The 18,252-nt window shown below is 41.2% G+C and overlaps 1 protein-coding gene across 1 annotated transcript in view; it reads left to right on the top strand.

Annotated features, from left to right (window-relative positions):
- Positions 1-18,051, top strand: part of LOC124250392 (uncharacterized) — a 64,513-nt gene extending 46,462 nt beyond the window's left edge. Inside the window, 3 exon segments of the mRNA XM_046682189.1 lie at positions 6,534-6,660; positions 6,927-7,025; positions 16,331-18,051. Coding sequence (XP_046538145.1) covers positions 6,534-6,660; positions 6,927-7,025; positions 16,331-18,051 — 1,947 coding nt within the window.
- Positions 18,052-18,252: the final 201 nt, after the last annotated feature.

Below are 18,252 nucleotides of genomic sequence, written 5' to 3'. Positions count from 1 at the left end.
CTGGGGGCCTTTGGGAGGTAATTAGATCATGAGGGCAGATCTCTCATGAAGGAGATTAATGCACTTATTATAAAAGAAGCCCAAGAGAGTTCCCTTGCCCCTCCACTCTGTGAGGAGACAATGAGAAGTCTGTGACCCAGGAGAGGTCCCTCCTCCCTCAGCCACGCTGGCACACTTATCTCAGACGTCCAGCCTCCAGAGCTGTGAGAAATAAATTTCTCTTGTTAACAAGCTGCCTCGTCTATGAGATTTTGTTCTAGGAGCCCGAACAAACTAAGACAAGCATTTTTACGATTGCATTTTATAATATTTAGATCTCTTATCCATTTGGAGTTAATCCTGGTATGTAGTATAAAACATAAATCCAATTTACCTTTTTCTAATACCTTTTGTTAAACAACCCATCTTTCCCCAGGGATCAGAAATTCTATTGTTCCATTAATCTGTATGTCTCTTCATGTACCAGTGTCTACTATTTTAATGATAGGGACTTTATAGTATCTTTTAAATCTCTGCTTTCTTTTTTTTTCAGGAATTTTTCTGGCTGTTCTTTTTTTATTTTCTTGCTTGTTGAATTTAAATTTAATGTGTCTGCTTCCATACTTGCTAGCATTTTTATTGGTATCGTATTTAATTTATATATCAAATATCCTATCCACTTGCAGAGAATTAACCTCCTTATAATATATCATTTTAGCCCATGTATTCTCAATGAGGGTGATACTGCTTCCAAGGGGGTGAAATTGGTCTCAGGGAGGGTGCAAAATCTTAGATACTACAATGGTTTGTGGCTCTCCAAAGCTCAATTTTACCCAACACAATCTTATTCTTCATTATTTACTCTCTCATTGGCATTTCTTGGGTATCCACGAGCAGCATTGACACTGAGGGCGTGGAAGATATATGTTTGCAAGATTAGTGCTACCAGAAAAGATCAGTGCCATAAAACTATGGCAAATAGGTGGCTGTGAAGGGAGGACTTTCAGTCGATTGCTCAACTTGAGGTCCTATCACAAGAGGTAGCCTGCCATGTGCCCATTGGCTGCCTTATGGATGCTGTTTATATGTGATTGTGCTTTTGTGTCTGACTTGGACTTTGAGAATTAAATAAAAATTGTTTTATTATTCTGCAAAAGTTATTCAACGTGTTGATAAAAAACAAATTTGGACTTATGTAAGGAGAGACTTTATTCAAAGGATCACTGCAGTGAAGGAAGAGAGACTAGTTGGGAGAACACTGATGACCATGAGATCTGCAAGCATCTCAAAGGTCAGATAGCAAAGAATTTTCTTTTATAGGGAAGGTAAACAGGACAGAAAGAAGTGGATGTGGGAGTGGCATGAGTGGGTGAACTGTTGTGTAGATGTTCTCTGTGGTCAGCTGGGGAGGGGCTGGAGTCATTGTTAAGAATGTTCTACATTCCTCTGCTGGCCCAGGATCAAGGGTAGGCCAAAGTTCAAGGGCCTGGGAGAAGGAGGGAAGCCTGACTAAAGTATGGTCAAGTGAGGTTATCAGACATTTTCTCCAGATTGGTCAATGGGGTCAAACAGCTCAGCTAATCATTGATGAGACAAGGAATGGCAACTTGGAGGGTCTGTCTGTCCTTGTCATAGGTTAAAAAAAAGGGGGTCGTCCTCCAGTCTTAGAAAATAAGTTACATGGGGAAGGGAGGTTCTTTGCATTCAGCTGTTCTCCAGTACACAAAGGGCGAGGGGATCCCTCTCATCCTGGCTAGTTCTTAGGATTATAGGGCTTGGGTAAAGTTAACCATTGTCAAACCCATCAATTATGTCAGGTGCTGAAAAGTAAAGATGTCCACAATATCTAAATGAAGATCAAGCAACTAGTTCAAAGTTTCTTCTATCTAGCAAAAGTTAAGTTCACTAAAAATAATTTTTAAGAAATTAATTTTTCAATCATTTTACTTTTTGCTGGAAAAGAACAGTTCTGAATGATATTTAAAAAATTTGATTACATTGTGTATATTATGTACTTATATAAAGTGCTAATTTCCGTATGTATTATAATGTTACAATTTATTTAAGTAAATTACATTAAAAGTTACTTAGCAAATAGTTATAAAGTTAGGGTAAATGTTAATAGCTTTTTAATTTTGTCAATGAAAATAATCCATAACCAATCTATAAATGAAAATTTGGCTGAGTTTATTCTGAGCTGAAATCTGAGGACCATGGCCCTGGGCCTTTCTTCCCGAAGGAAGAAAGGGCACCAAAGAAATGAGATGTACAGAGTGGTTATATACCCCCAAAGAGGGTGCTTTACATATGATTGAAATGTCCCTCCCACAATAGTCACAAGATTGCCCTGTCCGCACAGCACTTGATGGACACAGCAGGTAGTGGGTCTGCTATCTTGGTGGGCGTAGCAGGAGGCAAGTCTATTGTCTCGAGCTGGGCGGTCACAGGTGAGGGCAGCACTCAGTTTCTAGCCTAAGGAAAGATGATTAATCCTTAAGGAGACGCCAACGTTGGGAGGGGGAGGGAGGTTGCACCTTTATCTCAAGGGTCTTTGCTCTTGCCAGAGGGAGTCTCTAAAGCAGATATACAATGCATGCTCAATGGCCTTGGTCAGGCCCTTTTGGAAAGACAAGGTCAGGCCGAATTAGGTTTATACCACATGGCTTCCTCATATTCTCCAATATATCCTATTGCTTGCCATTTTTACTTGTCAATTTAATTAATTTATTATTTTTTTGCTGAGGAAGATTTGCCTTGAGCTAACATCTGTGCCAGTCTTCCTGTGTTTTGTATGTGGGTCGCCATCAGAGCATGACCACTGACAAGAGGTGTAGGTCTGTGCCGGGGAACTGAACCCTGGCTGCCAAAGTGGACCGCACTGATCTTAACCACTAGGCCATGGGGTGGGCCTAATAGCTTTCTTATTTTAATTTAGCTTTTTACTTAAAATTTTTATTACTCATTCTTAACCTGTATTGAATAAAATGAGTGAGCACTATTCTTATTCTTTTTATTTATAAAGCTCTGATATACATACAGTACATAAAAAATGTATACAGTATATCTGTCCTATTGAAATTTCCTATTCGGGGGGGGGTGATTAAGAAAAAAACAAGTTTAAAAAGGCGCCTCAGAGGGGCAATAATGAAAAAGCTGTTGATAAGCATTGTTCTAGCCATTTGTTCAAATCTATTTTTATGTCTTTCAGGAGTATTTCAAATGTTTCCTCTTACAGGTTTTATGCATTTCTTGTTAAGCTTATGCCTAGGTGTTTTATCTTTTTTGTGGCTTGTAGCTTTTCTTTTGTTTTATTTTCTATGTAGTTATTGTTTTATATATAAAGGTCATTTCTTTTAATGCTAATCTTCTATCCTGCTGCTTTACCAAGTTCTCTTATTTTTTGTTGTAGCTTTTTTCTTTCGTTGAATCTCATGGGTTTTCAGGCATGCTGTCATATCTCAGACAGAGGGCGTTCTGCCTGTTCTTTTCCTGTTCTTGTTGCTCTTGAGTTCTCTTGTCTTTCTCATTGGCTAATACATCTAATACGATGAGAAATGATAGTGAAAGTAGTGGGTATTCTTGTCTTTTTTCTATCATATCAAACCAGCTTTTTAATGCTGAGAAAATCCCACTTAATCATAGCTATTTTTTTAATGTGCTGTTGGATTTATATTTGCTGGTATTTTATTTCAGATTTTGCATTAATATTTCTGATAAAATACGAAATATATTTGTTTTTTGTCCCTGGTTCCTGGCACAGAGCTCCTAACACCCTTGGAATTTTCTGAGTGATAGGAGTGTCTTTTGTCACTCATAATGATCATGCCCGAATTTGTGTTAATGAGGTGCTTGGGTTGGGGCCCTTAGATTGCCTCACTTTCTGGGCTGGTCACCAGAAAGACCAAGTGATTAGAAGGTTGGAACTTTCCAACCCACCCACTGACCTCCAGGAAAGGGGTGGGTGGGACTGGAGGTTAAGCTCTATAAAAACTTTTGAACTAGGAGATACCATGAGCTTCTGGGTTGGTGAACACATTGAGGTGCTTTGCGGCAGCACATGCAGAGAAGGCATTGGAAGCTCCGGGCACCCTCCCTCCCCCATACCTTGCCCTATGCATCTTTTCCATTTGGCTGTTCCTGAGTTGTATCCTTTATAATAAATTGGTAAATGTGAGTAAAGTGTCTTCCTGAGTTCTGTGAGCCATCCTAGCAAACTATCGAACTCCTTAGGAGGAGATTGTTGGAGCCCCCACTTTCTAGCTGGTAGGTTAGGAGCACGCATGCCCTGGAATTTGCGATTGGCTTCTGAAGTCAGGCGTAGTCTTGTGGGACTGAACCCTAAGCTGTGGGATCAAAGCATCTCGCTTAGTGTGTGGGGCCTGGGGGAGCTGTGTGCTCCCCAGGCTTCCCTGGGCAGGCCCCTATCCTAGAGATGAAATATGCCCTGGAAAACTAGCACCCTCTAGGATCCTGCTCAGCAGCATGGGGATTAAGGAAAAGGCTGGCCTGAATTTCTTCGGGCTGAATCCATTGCTGTAGCTGAATTCCATTGGATTTGTAGGAGGGCTGAAATTTTTCCAAAGCTCTTCACAGAGGGGAAGTAAAAGTGGTTTCAAGATGCTCATTTCGTGGGCCCTGAGGCAAGCCTGATCTCATGGCTTCTTTTTCCTTCTCCAGCCCTGCCGTCTCTGGACTCTGTACATCTCCAGGAGAGGAGCCCAGAGAATTGATCAGTTCTGACAGTTCTAAAAACCATGCCCCACGTGAGTTGCTCTTTCTTCTTTCCTTCCTGAAGTGTAGTTGTTTTGTCGTGTGGTGTGAACACCAGATTTATTTATCCCCAAAGTTTCTGCCTTGCATAGTCCCCTAAGGGAACTGCTCCCAATTTTCCCACGTTCCAGTGAGTGATCATAGCAAAGAGCTCCATTCTTCTCTAAATGTTTTCCCTGACCAAACAGTGTTTAGATGTTTATTTAGATCATTCTACATTTTTTACATGCAAAGTCTTCTGCCAGGAGCCCTAAGGAAGCAGAATAGCTCCCCTTAGGAGCAATGTTAGTACAATGGTTTGATGAGGCGGTTAAATGGGACACATGGCAAACCTTGATCTCCTCTGCAAACCTAGGTTTTCCACTTGGAAGTGACAGCATTTCTGCTGGATGTTCTCAGTCTCAGTGTGGCAAGATTTTTCTGTGAAACTTTTAAGATTGGGCGGGGAACTGAGAGGGAAGAGATCTTGCCCGTTGTATCATTTCTTCTTGCTGCTGTACCAAAGTGCTACAAACTTAATGGCTTACAACAACACAAGTGTATTTTTTTATACTTCTGGAGATTAGAGTCTGAAATCAGTCTTACAGGGCTGAAGTCAAGGTGTTGACAGGTCTATGTTCCTTCTGGAGGTTCTAGAGGAGAATCTGTTTCCTTACCTTATCCAGCTGTGAGAGGCTGCCCACATTCCTCAGCTCATGGCTCCGTCCATCTGCAGAGCCAGCAATCGCATCACTCTGACGTCTGCTTTCACTATCACAGCTGCTTTGCTGACTCTTCTGCCACCCTCTATCACTTAAAACACCCTGGAATTACACTGGGCCCGACCAGATAATCCAGGATAATCTCTCCATCTCAAGATCCTTAACTTAGCACATCTGCAGAGTCCCATTTGCCACATAAGGTAACATGTTCACAGGTTCCAGGGATCAGGATCTGGACGTCTTTGGGGGCCGTTATTGTACCCACCACACTCCTCCTGCCCAGGAACCAATAAGAGGATGATCAGCAGTCAAGTTCACTCTGGAGCTGGCCGGAATGTGTCAGTCCTGAGCAATGCCCATGTGCATCTAGGCTGTCATCCATCAGTTTGCTGTAGCCTAGGAACACGGAAAGTTGGAGCAAATAGAACCTGCCAGATGCATGCTCTCTTGAGAATTGTAGATTCTTAGAGCTCAGAGACATTATAGAATTTAATTTAAATCCTCCCAAATAAGCAGATCATTTTATCCATAAAATGGAACTGTCATGTCCATTATATTCAGTGACATAATATTGTGACTTGATGAATTTGAATCTTCAAAAAATTCTTAAGTTATACCCAAATTCTATGTTCTAGCCTAGAGATTTGTTAAAAATTATTTGGAAATATTTTATCAGTTTTCTTTAGCTTTTTCTTTAAAGGGAGAAGAGAAGGAAAGGACTCATATTTATTGAGAATTTATTTATTTATTGAGAATGTGAAAGCTTAATGTGCTGTGTGATTGCATACAATATTTAATTTAATTGGGAAACTGTGTTCATCTGGCCTTTTTCATTCCTGGACCTTTCTGGATAATGGAATTGTCTTATTATACTTAGGAAGTTTTGTCTGTGGCAGTAGGAGTGATCAAGGGCACGCTGACACCACAGTTCGGGCACCCACTTTCCTTCAGTGTTACAGGTGTTCAGCCATGGCCTGCTGTTTGTTGTGTCACCCCCTTCCTTCAACACCCTCCTCCTTTTCTCACTTCACCTCAAAATCATTGCCGTATTTTCACAAATAATAAATGGATTTGTTGTTTCAGTGGTTGGTGACTTTCAGGGATGTGGCCATCGACTTCTCTCAGGAGGAGTGGGCGTGCCTGGACCCCGCGCAGAGGGCCTTGTACAGGGACGTGATGCTGGAGAACTACAGCAACCTGATCTCCCTGGGTAAGGTCATCTTACCCAATTTTCGGAATTCGTCTCCCATACTTTCTGCCTCCTTCATGGTGAATTTCTGATTTCTATTCCTAAGGAAAGGTTGGAGTTTTGTAGAGGTAGAAGTGGACAGCTCCACTGTGTACCTTCTGACTTCTCATTCTTCAGACCTTCACATCTTCCTCTGTCAGTGTCTCTCTTTGGTGACACTGGATGTGGACTGGATGTGGATGTGGGACTCCCACACCATGACCATGTCCCATTTCTTTTCTTTTAAGCTGGATGTTCGGTCCCTAAGCCAGATGTGTTTTCCTTATTGGAGCAAGGGAAGGAGCCCTGGATGGTGGTGAGAGCCATGGCAAGAAGACGGAGCTCAGGTGAATAAGGGCTGGTCACAGAGGAGCAGCTAGTGTTCATAGTGCTACAGCTGGTCTGTGAGATGGCAGCACTTGGAGATGCCTGTGCGAAGCTCTCTCCGAAGGCCTGCAGAAAGAAGACCTGAGACGCAGGGAGAGCAGGAAGGTGACATCAATATGAGTTCCCAAAGGAACTTTCCTTCCAATGCTCATTTACTACTCTTCCTCTCTCTTACGTTCCCCTGTTGTTTTAATGAGGAAGCTACCTTTGGTTTCTTCCAGAGACAATCCTTTTATCTATTTTTTGAATTGAGTTTTATCCCAATTTCTGTTTTTTATTTAAATGTGCATAGGTATCTCTAGCTGGCAAATGTTTATTGAGAGCTTTCTGTGAGCTTACATTAGGATGGTCTGGGATGATTTCTCAGAGGAGGCGACATTTGAACTGAGACCTGAATAAAATTAGCTGAGCCAAATAGGGGAATTATGTGTTCAGACAGTGGGAACAGAAGTGTGAAGGCCCTGCAGGGAGGCTGCACTTCACTTATTTCAGGATCAGCAGCAGGGTCAGTGAGGCTAACAGAGTGAGTGAAAGTGGGAATTAGAGATGAGGTCAGAGAAACAGGCAGGGATCAGATCATGTAAGACCTTGTACGCCATCGCAAGGAGTGAGATTTTATCCTAAGTATGCTAGCGAGCCCTTGGAGGGTTTTGTGCAGATAAGTAAGAGATCTTTGTTTAAAGATCATTCTGGCTGCTGTGTGTAGAGTCAGGGTAAGAATAGAAGCAAGAGGACCAGTTAGTGGACTAGTTCAGGAGTCCACACTGGAGAGAACAGCGGCTCAGAATGGGGTTTAATATGTGGAGGTGGAGAGAATGGGTTATATTTTAATGGTAGAATTAATAAGATCTGCCAAAAGATTGGAAATAGAAAGAGGCATCAGAGTTTGGAAGCCCACAGAAGGAAGTCAAGAGTTACGCATTTGAGATGCCCATTAGATATCCTGATAGAGAAGTCAAATAAGCTTTTGAAAGCCTGCAGGAGGGTAGTCAGGACTAAAGAGATAAATGTGGGACTAATCTCTGTATTATGGGAATAGATGAGATTATGGAGAGAATTGTTTAGATGGAGGCCAAGGTAAAGTCCACGCTAAACCATGGGGCATCCCAGCAGTTAGGTGGGAAGAGGAAGAGGATCCAGCAAAGGAAATCGACGAGAAGCCTGAGTACACCAGATCTAGGAAGTAATCGGGAAAGCAGTGTGTGAGAAGCCAAGGGACAGACACGAGGATGGTGTGGTTAACTGTGAAAGACACTGGTAAGAGGTCCAGTAAGATGAAGACTGAGAACTGGCTATTGGATTTGGCAAGACGAAAGCTATTGGTGACCCTGACAAGTAGGTTTGGAAATGAGAGGAACAAAAACCTGACTGTAGAGGATTAAAAAGAGAATGGGGAAGAAATAGCCAACAATAAAAACTAGAGTGGGACATTGAGTTAACTCACCAGGCAGTGTTGAAGGTCCATTTGAGGAGCCCTCAGAGGTACAAATAGAGTTTGAACGTGTTTTAGAAGTTTTTAATAATAGTACTATAATAATTAGGACAAAGAAGTATGATTCAAGTTTGTATTTGCAGTATTATTTCAACTACATGAAAGTGCAAGGAAAAAAGCCTGGAAGGAAATACAGCAAAATGTTAATTATGAGGGTGAGAGAGAAAGAGAGAAAGAAAAAAGTACAGATACTTCTTTTGAGAATTTTTGCCAGGAAGGAGTACAGTAAATGGGATGGGTAGGAGCTACAGGGTGAACCATCGAATCAAAGGAAAGCTTGTTTTGTTTTGGTTTGAAAGGAGAGTCTTTGATATTAGACAAATGGTACAAGAGTAAATGAGCTAGAAATGTGGGTGGTAGTGGTCAGAAAGGATGGTTGCTTGAAATTGAGCTTTTAGAGGTGTTGTCATTATTGGTAATAACAAGGTCTATTATGTCTACTGTGGGAGAGGGTAGGTGGAGTGAGGTGAGGGAAGACAGTACTTCAGAGGAAGCAGTGTGCTCAAGGTTTCAATCAGAGCAAGAAGGCCAAGAGAGTAATCAGAAGGGAGGCTGAGGTTATGGAGTATTTGCAGAAAGTATACTGTGAGTTCCAGAAGGCCAACTGGTTACAGTGCAGTGGAACATTGGGTCACAATAAAGGAGGTCCACATCTGGAGTGAGGTGAGACTCCTAGTGATGACCAAGCACCCAGGAAGCCAGGGCTATCAGACATCACAGGATCGGTCCTGAGTGGTCTCTTTGGGTAAGGTGGGTACTTAGTCCTATTAACCTAAGGGTAGTGGGACTGTCACACTAAGAGTTTATAGAAGTTGAGACCCGCCAGGAGAAGCCAGCCTTAATAGCAGGTTGTGGAGGTCTCACCAGCACCCAAAGCTATGGGGGCCTCCCTTGTAGGCTGCAGTGGGTAGAGGGGCTGTCTTAATCGAAGAGAGAATTACAGGTGCAGCATTGCTAGGAGTCTGGCCTTGGGGAAGGCTTCTCAGGAATCGCAAAGGTCTGTGAAGTTTCAGGTGAGTCCAAAAGGATGGAAAGCAGGTAGGGAGGCTGAGGGTGCAGGGAAGAGCATTCATGGCAGAGGGAACAGTGCAGTGAAGGCCATTGGTGTATATGAGATATTTAAAGATGGCCCTTGTAGCTGGAGCCTAGAGAGGGAGATGTGACGGGTGAATTTGGAGAGGCTGGCAGGGGCCAGGCCAGGCAGAATCTTCTAGGGGTTATGAAAACAACCTGGTAGGTTGTGATAGCATTTGTTTTTATTTTTTGGTTTTGTTTTGTTCCTTAAATAAAATAACACAGAAGAAGAAATAAAATGTCAGAATGCATCATATGTAGCAAAGATTATTTCATAACTTATTTGTTTTGTTTATGTCTGTGTGTGTATACTCGGTCATAATATAACATGTATCTCTTATTATGAGGTTGCAGTCAAATGCAATTTGAAAAATATAACTAACGAGTTTGCATTTTATCCCCAAAGCATTTGTGAGCTAATGAAGAATCTTAAGTAGGACAGCGACATAATATGTACATATTTAAAATATTGCTCTGACTGCCGGAGGCAGATTAGAAGAAAGGGGCTCCTGACATTGCTGAGTGGGTGACACTGGTTCAAATGAGAAGGGCTTCCGGCTTCCTCAGAGTGTTGGCAGTGGCGTTGGGGATAAGGAAGCAGATTCAAGAGCTACTTAGGAGATAGACTCAGCAGACTTGAGGGGGGTAAGAATAAAAGGGGTCTCCCAAAATGACTTCTGCTTTTAAGACTTCATCTTATTGTCTTCAGTCATCACCCCATTAGCAATTTTCCCACTTACTCTTCCATTAATGTAATGACAATAAAAAGTACTACTATTTAACTGAGTACATTTTTGTACATATCCCTCACCCTCAGCACAGTTCTAAGACTTGGGCATTCTTATCCCACTGGGTTGCCATTTAGCACTTTACCCTGTGTAGTCCCACAGTGCCTCCTACCCCAGAATCATTAGATACATATTTCTTCCCTTTTTTATTATCATGTTACTATAACATGGAGAATAGTTTTGGGTCTAAATTGGATTTATTTGGTCCCTTAATCACTATATTCCAGTTGGTTTCTCTCCTAGTGTTTTGTAAACCATATTGTACTTCTCTGACAGAAAGAAAGTAAAAGCCAGATATTCTTGTCCCAGTACATTTTGCTGATATGAGTTGGTGTTAAACTTTTGAGGTATATGGGGTTTTCTGCTTTTTTGTTTACAGTTTCTTTCTGCTTTTCAGCAAAAGCATGTTTTCTGACTCTTATTACCAAAAGATGTTTAAACTTGAATTTACTGATCTATGTTTATTTTCTCTCCCACCAACGCCCCCTGTTACAGCCTATATGCAGTGTTGTTGGAGGGTGGTCCTGGTGCTCCAGTCATATCAGATAGCATTCCTCTAGGTTTGAAAATTATACCTGTCTCCCAACTTTATTCAGAATAACATAAAATTTTCTTTATGGTGTCAACTTGTCACTATTTCTAGAACATTATAGAGATAGTTTTCTGGGAAATATGAGAACATTTGGCCTTGAATAGAAGGTACTGGAAAGGAAGACCTGAAAAAATGCATGAGGGGAAAAAGAAAACTCTGTGTATGCTTTTGTGTTCTGAGGAATACCCATAAAGTCATATTTTTTCTACACTTGTGAAGCTTGAGGAGTAGGAAGATCAACATAAATAAATGAAATATAATTCTAGAGTTACAAAAATTGAAACAAGAATGAGGAATATAGAGAATAAAGAGAAAGATATGGCATGGACCCAATTAGAGTTTTCAGGCGTAGCCTATCTGAGCAGCTGCATTTAAGTTAGAACATTTTGGACAAAGAGGACCTGGCCATGCTGAGAGCATTCCTGGCAGATAGAAGATCATGTGAAAGAGTCTTAGTATTATTTCAGTCTTCTTAAATTTATTGAGACTTGTTTTGTGGTCTAATATGTGATCTATCCTGGAGAATGTTCCATGTGCATTTGAAAGGAATGTGTATTCTGTGGTTTTTGGATGGAATGTTCTGTAAAATCTAAGTTCATCTGGTCTAGTGTGCCATTTAAAGCCAATGTTTACTTATTGATCTTCTGTTTGGGTGATCCATCCATTGGTCTAAGTCCCCCACTACTATTGTGTTGCTATGTATTCACCTTTCATGTCTATTAATAATTGCTTTATATATTTAGGTGCTTCTATGTCGGTGCATAGATATTTACAAGTATTATATCCTCCTGTTGGATTATTCCCTTTATCATTATGTAGTGTCCTTCTTTGTCTCTTGTTATAGTGTTTGTTTTAAAGTCTATTTTATCTGATAGAAATATTACTACCCCAGCTTTCTCTTCATTGCTGTTTGCATGGAGTATCTTTTTCCATCCTTTTGTTTTCAGTTTGTGAGTGTCTGTAGGTCTGAAGTGTGGCTCTTGTGAATGCAGCATACATATGGATCTTATTTTTTTATCCAATTTGCCATCCTCTGCCTTTTGATTGGACCGTTTAGTCCATTGACATTTAAAATAGCTATTGATAAGAATGTATTTATTGTCATTTTGTTACTTTTTTCCTGGGTGTTTTAGTAGTTCTTTATTCCATTCTTCTACTCTTGCTTTCTTCCCTTGTGGTTTGATGGCTTTCTTTAGTATTATGTTTGGGTTCCTTTCTCTTAATTTTTTATATTTATTATAGGTTTCTGGTTTGTGATTACCATGAGGTTCATATATAATAACCTATGTATATAGCTCTATATTAAGTTCTTGGTCTCTTTTGTTTGATCTCTTGCTAATAGCTCTACTCTTTTACTCCCCTCCTCCTACATTATATGTTTTTGATACCATATCTAACCTCTTTTTGTGTGTGTGTGTATATCTGTTACCCTATTATTATGGAAATAGATAATTTTAGTACTTTTGTCTTTTGACCTTCATATTGGCTTCACAGGTGATTGATCTGCTACCTTTACTGTATATTTGCCTTTACTAGTGATTTTAATGTGGGGTTTCTTTTGATAATTTTCTTATTCCTATTTGTGATCTTCTCTTTCCCACTTAAGTAAGTCCCTTTAGCATTTCTGGTAAGGCTGGTTTCTTGGTGACAAACTCCCTTAAGTTTTCCTTGTCTAGGAAATTCTTTATCTCTCCTTCCATTCTGAATGATAACCTTGCCTAGTAGAGTATTCTTGGCTATAGGTTTCTTCCTTTCAGCACTTTAAATATATCATGCCACTCCCTTCTAGCCTGTAAGGTTTCTGCTGAGAAGTCAGCTGATAGCCTTATAGCGTTTCCTTTGTATGTCACTTGTTGCCTTTCTCTTACAGCTTTTAGGATTCTCTCTTTATCTTTAATTCTTAATGTTTTAATTACAATGTGTCTTTGGGTGGGCCTCTTTGGATTTATCTTGTTTGGTGCTCTCTGTGCTTCCTGTACCTGGATGTCTGTTTCCTTCCTTAGGTTAGGAAAGTTTTCAGCTATTGTTTCTTCAGATAGATTCTCTGCCCCTTTGTCTCTCTGTTCTCCTTCTGAGACACCTATAATATGGATATTAGTGTGCACGATGTTGTCCCAGAGTTCCCTTAGACTGTTCTCATTCTTTTTAATTCTTTTTCTTTTATCTGTTCAGCTTGGGTGATTTCCTTTAGTCTTTCGTCCAGCCCACTGATCCGTTCTTCTGTATCATCTAGTCTGCTATTTAGTCCCTCTAGTGAATTTTTCATTTCCAGTATTGTATTCTTCATTTCTGATTGGGTCTTCTTATATTTTCCAGTTCTTTGTTGAAGTTCTCGCTGACTTCGTCCATTCTTCTCCCAAGATCAGTGAGCATCCTTATGACTATTAGTTTGTACTCTTTCTCGGGTAGATTGTTTATCTCTGTTTCATTTGGTTCTTTTTCTGGGGTTTTGTCCTGTTCCCTTACTTGGAACGTATTACTTTGTCTCCTCATTTTGCCTCTTCCTTTGTGCTTACATCTATGTATTAGGTGGGTCAGCTAATCTCCCAATCTTGGAGAGGTGGCCTTATGTCAGAGATGCCTTATGAAGCCCAGCAGTGTGCTTCCCTCTTGTCACCAGTCCAAATGATCCAGGAGTATTCCCTGTGTGGGCTCCATGTGTCCTTCTGTTGTGCCAGGGTTGCTCTTGCTGCAGATGCCCAGGGAGGCTAGGCTGTCTCCCTGGCTGGCTGGTTGTAATCCTCAGGTGCATGTGGCTTCTGTGGTCCCTTCAGTCACTTTGGGGCATGGGGAACCCCAGCACGGTTGGCTGCAAGGTCTAATAGCAAATTCCTGTTGCAGTTTTTCTGTTGAGTAGGCCCCAGCGTGGCTGGTTGCTAGGCTCAGGGGCTTATAATTGCTATAGGCCTCCAGCCTGCAAAGCTGTTGTCAGCTCTCTCAGGAGTGCCGCTGAGTGGGGCAAGCCCCAGGTATGGAAATACCCAGTTGTTGCAGGCTTCGGAAGGTGGGGCTTATCCCCTATGTGGCTGTTTGAGAAGCACAAGTCTGCTGTGGCTGACACGCTCCACCACCTGCAGGGCCACACACCCCATCAACACAGTCCTGCCCTGTGCACACACCCCAACCCACTGAAGCAGATACAGTTGCCCCATTGCAGAGGCCCCACACACTCCACCAATGCAGGCCCACCCCTCATGCACACCCTGCCCCACAGAGGTGGACTCACTCACCCAGCTGCAGAGGTTCTATGCACCCCACCTATGCAGGCCCACAAGTTTCCCAAGGGCTTGCTCTTCAGTGGGGCCAGTTCCTAGAGTGGGCTGCCTTCCCTGGCTGAGCTGGATTAGATTGGTGCTCTAGTAGGTGGGGCAGACCCCTGCACTAACATGCCAGGGGAAGAACTCCAATAGCTTCTGGCAGTGTCTTGTGTCAGTGCGCCTGTACTAGGTCACAATAATGGCTGCCACCAATGTCTCAGTCGCTGGGGAGATCTTACCTCTCACTGAGATGCACCCATAACCTATGAATTGAGTCTCTTTTCATCAAAGGACTATGCACCTTTCCTTCTGGTTATTTTAAGTTGCTTTCCAAAATGGGTGAATTTGTGCATGGGCCCTTTAAGAGCAGGCTTTTTTTCCCCTTATGTCTGTTAGCTTTTCTGGGGGTATTCTCCATTTTAGTTAACAGCCAGCAAAGCCAGATATGACATTTGTCTTGGTTGTACTGAGTCCAAAAGCTGCTTATTGTGGTAATGCTCCCCCTCTCAGATCCCCCACTCCTCCGGGGAAGGCTTTGTACCTTAAGATTGCTCCCAGCCAGCCATGAAGTGCCTTGGCTAGAAGCTGTCTTTTTTCTCTCCAGGAAGGAATTTCTGCCTCTTCCATCTCAGTCAGCACTGTCCCTTGTTATGGGGGTTCTTTTTTCCCATTTTCAGTTCTCTCTCAGGGGTAGGTCTTCCAAGAATAAGTTGTAAATTTGTTGTGTCCTTGGGAGGAGGTGAGTTCGGAGTCCTCCTACGCTGCCATCTTGACATCGTCTCCTGAAAGAGTCTTAAATGGGAAAGAATTTGATATGTTCCAGGAGCTTAAATAAAGCCACTAAGTTTAGAGCATTGTTCCTGAAGATAGTAATGGTTCAAAATGAGGTCAAAAAGGTAATCAAGGAATGGATCATGCCAGGGCTTGTAGGCCACAAATAGGAGTTTGGATTTTATTCTAAGTACAAAAGTAAACCATTGAAACGTTTTAAGTTTCATTCTCAAACTTGTTTTTATATCAGAAGCATCTGGGGAGATTGTTCTGATGAACAAAGGAGCATTTGCATTTTTTAAATTGTTGACAAATATTGAGTGTCAACAATGTGTGAGAAATGGTTTTAGGCACTAGAAATAAAGCAGAGGATGAAACAAACTCCTTGCTTTGATTAAGCATGGGGGAGGCAAACAAGGCACAAACTTAAAAAAAAAATAGGATATCCATTAGTGATAAATGCATTCTAGGTGCTATTATATATTGCATGTTTTTGATAATGTGACATTTCAGCAGAAAACTGAAATGAGAGAGCGAGCCATGCAGATATCTGGGGGAATTTTCCAAAAAGTAAACATGGAGGCATGTGCTTGGCAATTTTGAACAGCAACAAGGCGATTGTGGTGAGAGCAAAATGAATAACTAGGAGAGTGGTAAGAGATGACATTAGAGAAGTTGCCAAGGCAAACTCATGTAGGGTCTTGTGGGCCATAGTAAGTAGGACTTTGGGTTTTATTCTGAGATGGTAAACTCTTAGATTTTTAGTAGGGGAGTAATACAATATGATGTCCATTTTAAAAGGATTCCTCTGGCTGCTGTGTGAAGAAAAATTGTAGGGGCAAGGTTGAGAGCAGAGAGACCAGTGAGAGACTGGTTGCTTGGCCTAGGGTGGTAGCAGTGGATGTGATCAGATACTTGATAAATTTGACAGGAGAGCTAATAGGATTTCTTCATAGATTGGATATCCACCCAGACGTTTGTTTGTTTATTTGTTTCAGCAGGGAGAGAGATGTTTTGTTATTTTATAAGCTTCCTTGGTGATTCTACTCCACTCCAAAGTTGGAGAACCACTGACTTAATCTGTTCTCCTAGTTACTTTCCTTCCTATAAACTCCTTTCATTCTGTGTTCTCTCCTTGTGTCCTTTTTTTAATTGCACAAAATATTAGAGCACTATGTAAGCCACTCTATTCTAATGTGAATTTTCATTTTAGCTACCATTTTTATCTTAGAAGTTTCATTTCTCCTTGTAAACAAAAACAGCAGGAATTTTCTTTCTTGTTATCTTACAGACTTGGAATCCAGTTGTGGGACCAAAAAGTCATCTCCAGAAAAAGGAACTTATGAAACGGAATCACTGCAGTGGAATTATATGAGGAAACCTGTCAGCCATAACCTTAAGCACCATGATCTTGGGGATAATATGGAGTGCAAAGACAAGTTTGAGGGTCAACAGAGAAGTCAGGAAGGACTTCACATGCACATGAAAATTACCTGTGAAGAAAAGCCCACTCAAAGCCATTCCACATCCCTTACTCTTCATCAGATAAATCCTACCAAGGAAAAGTTGTACAAACGTAAGGAAGGTAAAGAAGCTTTCAGCTACCTGCCATGCCTTATTCAACATGAGAAAAGTCATAATAAAGAGAAACACTCTGAAGTTAAGAAGCGTAGGAAGACCTTCAGCAAAAAACTAACCTATAGTCAACATGAGAGGATTCAGAATGATGAGAAACCTTATGAGTGTGTGGAATGTGGGAAAGCCTTTGGTCGGAGTTCTGATCTGATTCAACATCAGAAAATTCACACTGATGAAAAACCTTATCAGTGCAAAGCTTGTGGGAAGGCCTTTATTCGTGGTTCACAGCTCACTGAACATCAGAGAGTTCATACAGGAGAGAAACCATATGAATGTGAGAAATGTGGAAAAGCCTTTAGTTATTGTTCACAATACACTCTCCATCAGAGAATTCATAGTGGTGAAAAACCCTATGAATGCAAGGAATGTGGGAAGGCCTTTATTCTTGGCTCCCAACTTACTTACCATGAGAGAATTCATAGTGGCGAGAAACCTTATGAGTGTAAGGAATGTGGAAAGGCCTTTATTCTTGGTTCACACCTTACCTATCATCAAAGAGTTCACACTGGTGAAAAGCCTTACAGATGTAAAGAATGTGGGAAGGCCTTTTTATGTGCCTCCCAACTTAATGAACATCAGAGAATTCATACAGGTGAGAAACCCTATGAATGTAAAGAATGTGGGAAGGCCTTTTTCCGTGGCTCACAACTTACTTACCATCTGAGAGTTCATACAGGTGAGAGACCCTATAAATGCAAAGCATGTGGGAAAGCCTTTATTTCTAATTCTAATCTTACTCAACATCAGAGAATTCATACAGGTGAGAAACCCTACAAATGTAAAGAATGTGAGAAGGCCTTTGTCTGTGGCAAACAACTTAGTGAACATCAGAGAATTCATACAGGTGAGAAACCTTTTGAATGTAAGGAATGTGGAAAGACCTTTATTCGTGGTGCCTATCTTACTCAACACGAGAAAATTCATGGTGAGAAGCATTATGAATGTAAGGAATGTGGGAAGACCTTTTTTCGTGCCACACAACTTACGTATCATCAGAGAATTCATACAGGTGAAAAACCCTACAAATGTAAGGAATGTGACAAGGCTTTTATTTATGGCTCACAACTTAGTGAACACCAGAGAATTCATAAAGGTGAAAAGCCCTATGAATGTAAACAATGTGGGAAGGCCTTTATTCGTGGCTCACACCTTACTGAACATCTAAGAACTCATACTGGTGAGAAACCCTATGAGTGTAAGGAGTGTGGGAAGGCCTTTAGTCGTGGCTCAGAACTTACTCTACATCAAAGGATCCATACTGGTGAGAAACCCTATGCATGTGTCCACTGTGGTAAAGACTTTAGACGTCATTCACAACTCACTCAACACATGAGGCTTCATAATTGAGAAAGCCTTGAATATGATTTAAGATAGGAAACTTTCACCCGTCTTCAACAGCTCTGGAATATTAGAGAACATGTTATATTGTGTTTGTAATGAAGGTAGAACATCCTCTTGCTTGTGCTCAAAATCAACTCATTTTTAGAAAGCCTGTATTAATGAAGGTAGAAATGACCTCTGGAACCTGGTAAACATTTTTTAAAAAATCTTTATAATCCTGGAATGTAATGCTGA

The sequence above is a fragment of the Equus quagga genome, chromosome 13 (genome assembly GCF_021613505.1).
Source record: "Equus quagga isolate Etosha38 chromosome 13, UCLA_HA_Equagga_1.0, whole genome shotgun sequence".
NCBI classification, from domain to species: domain Eukaryota; kingdom Metazoa; phylum Chordata; class Mammalia; order Perissodactyla; family Equidae; genus Equus; species Equus quagga.
Note: the sequence above shows the minus strand (reverse complement) of the source record. Positions and strands in the feature narration are given on the sequence as shown.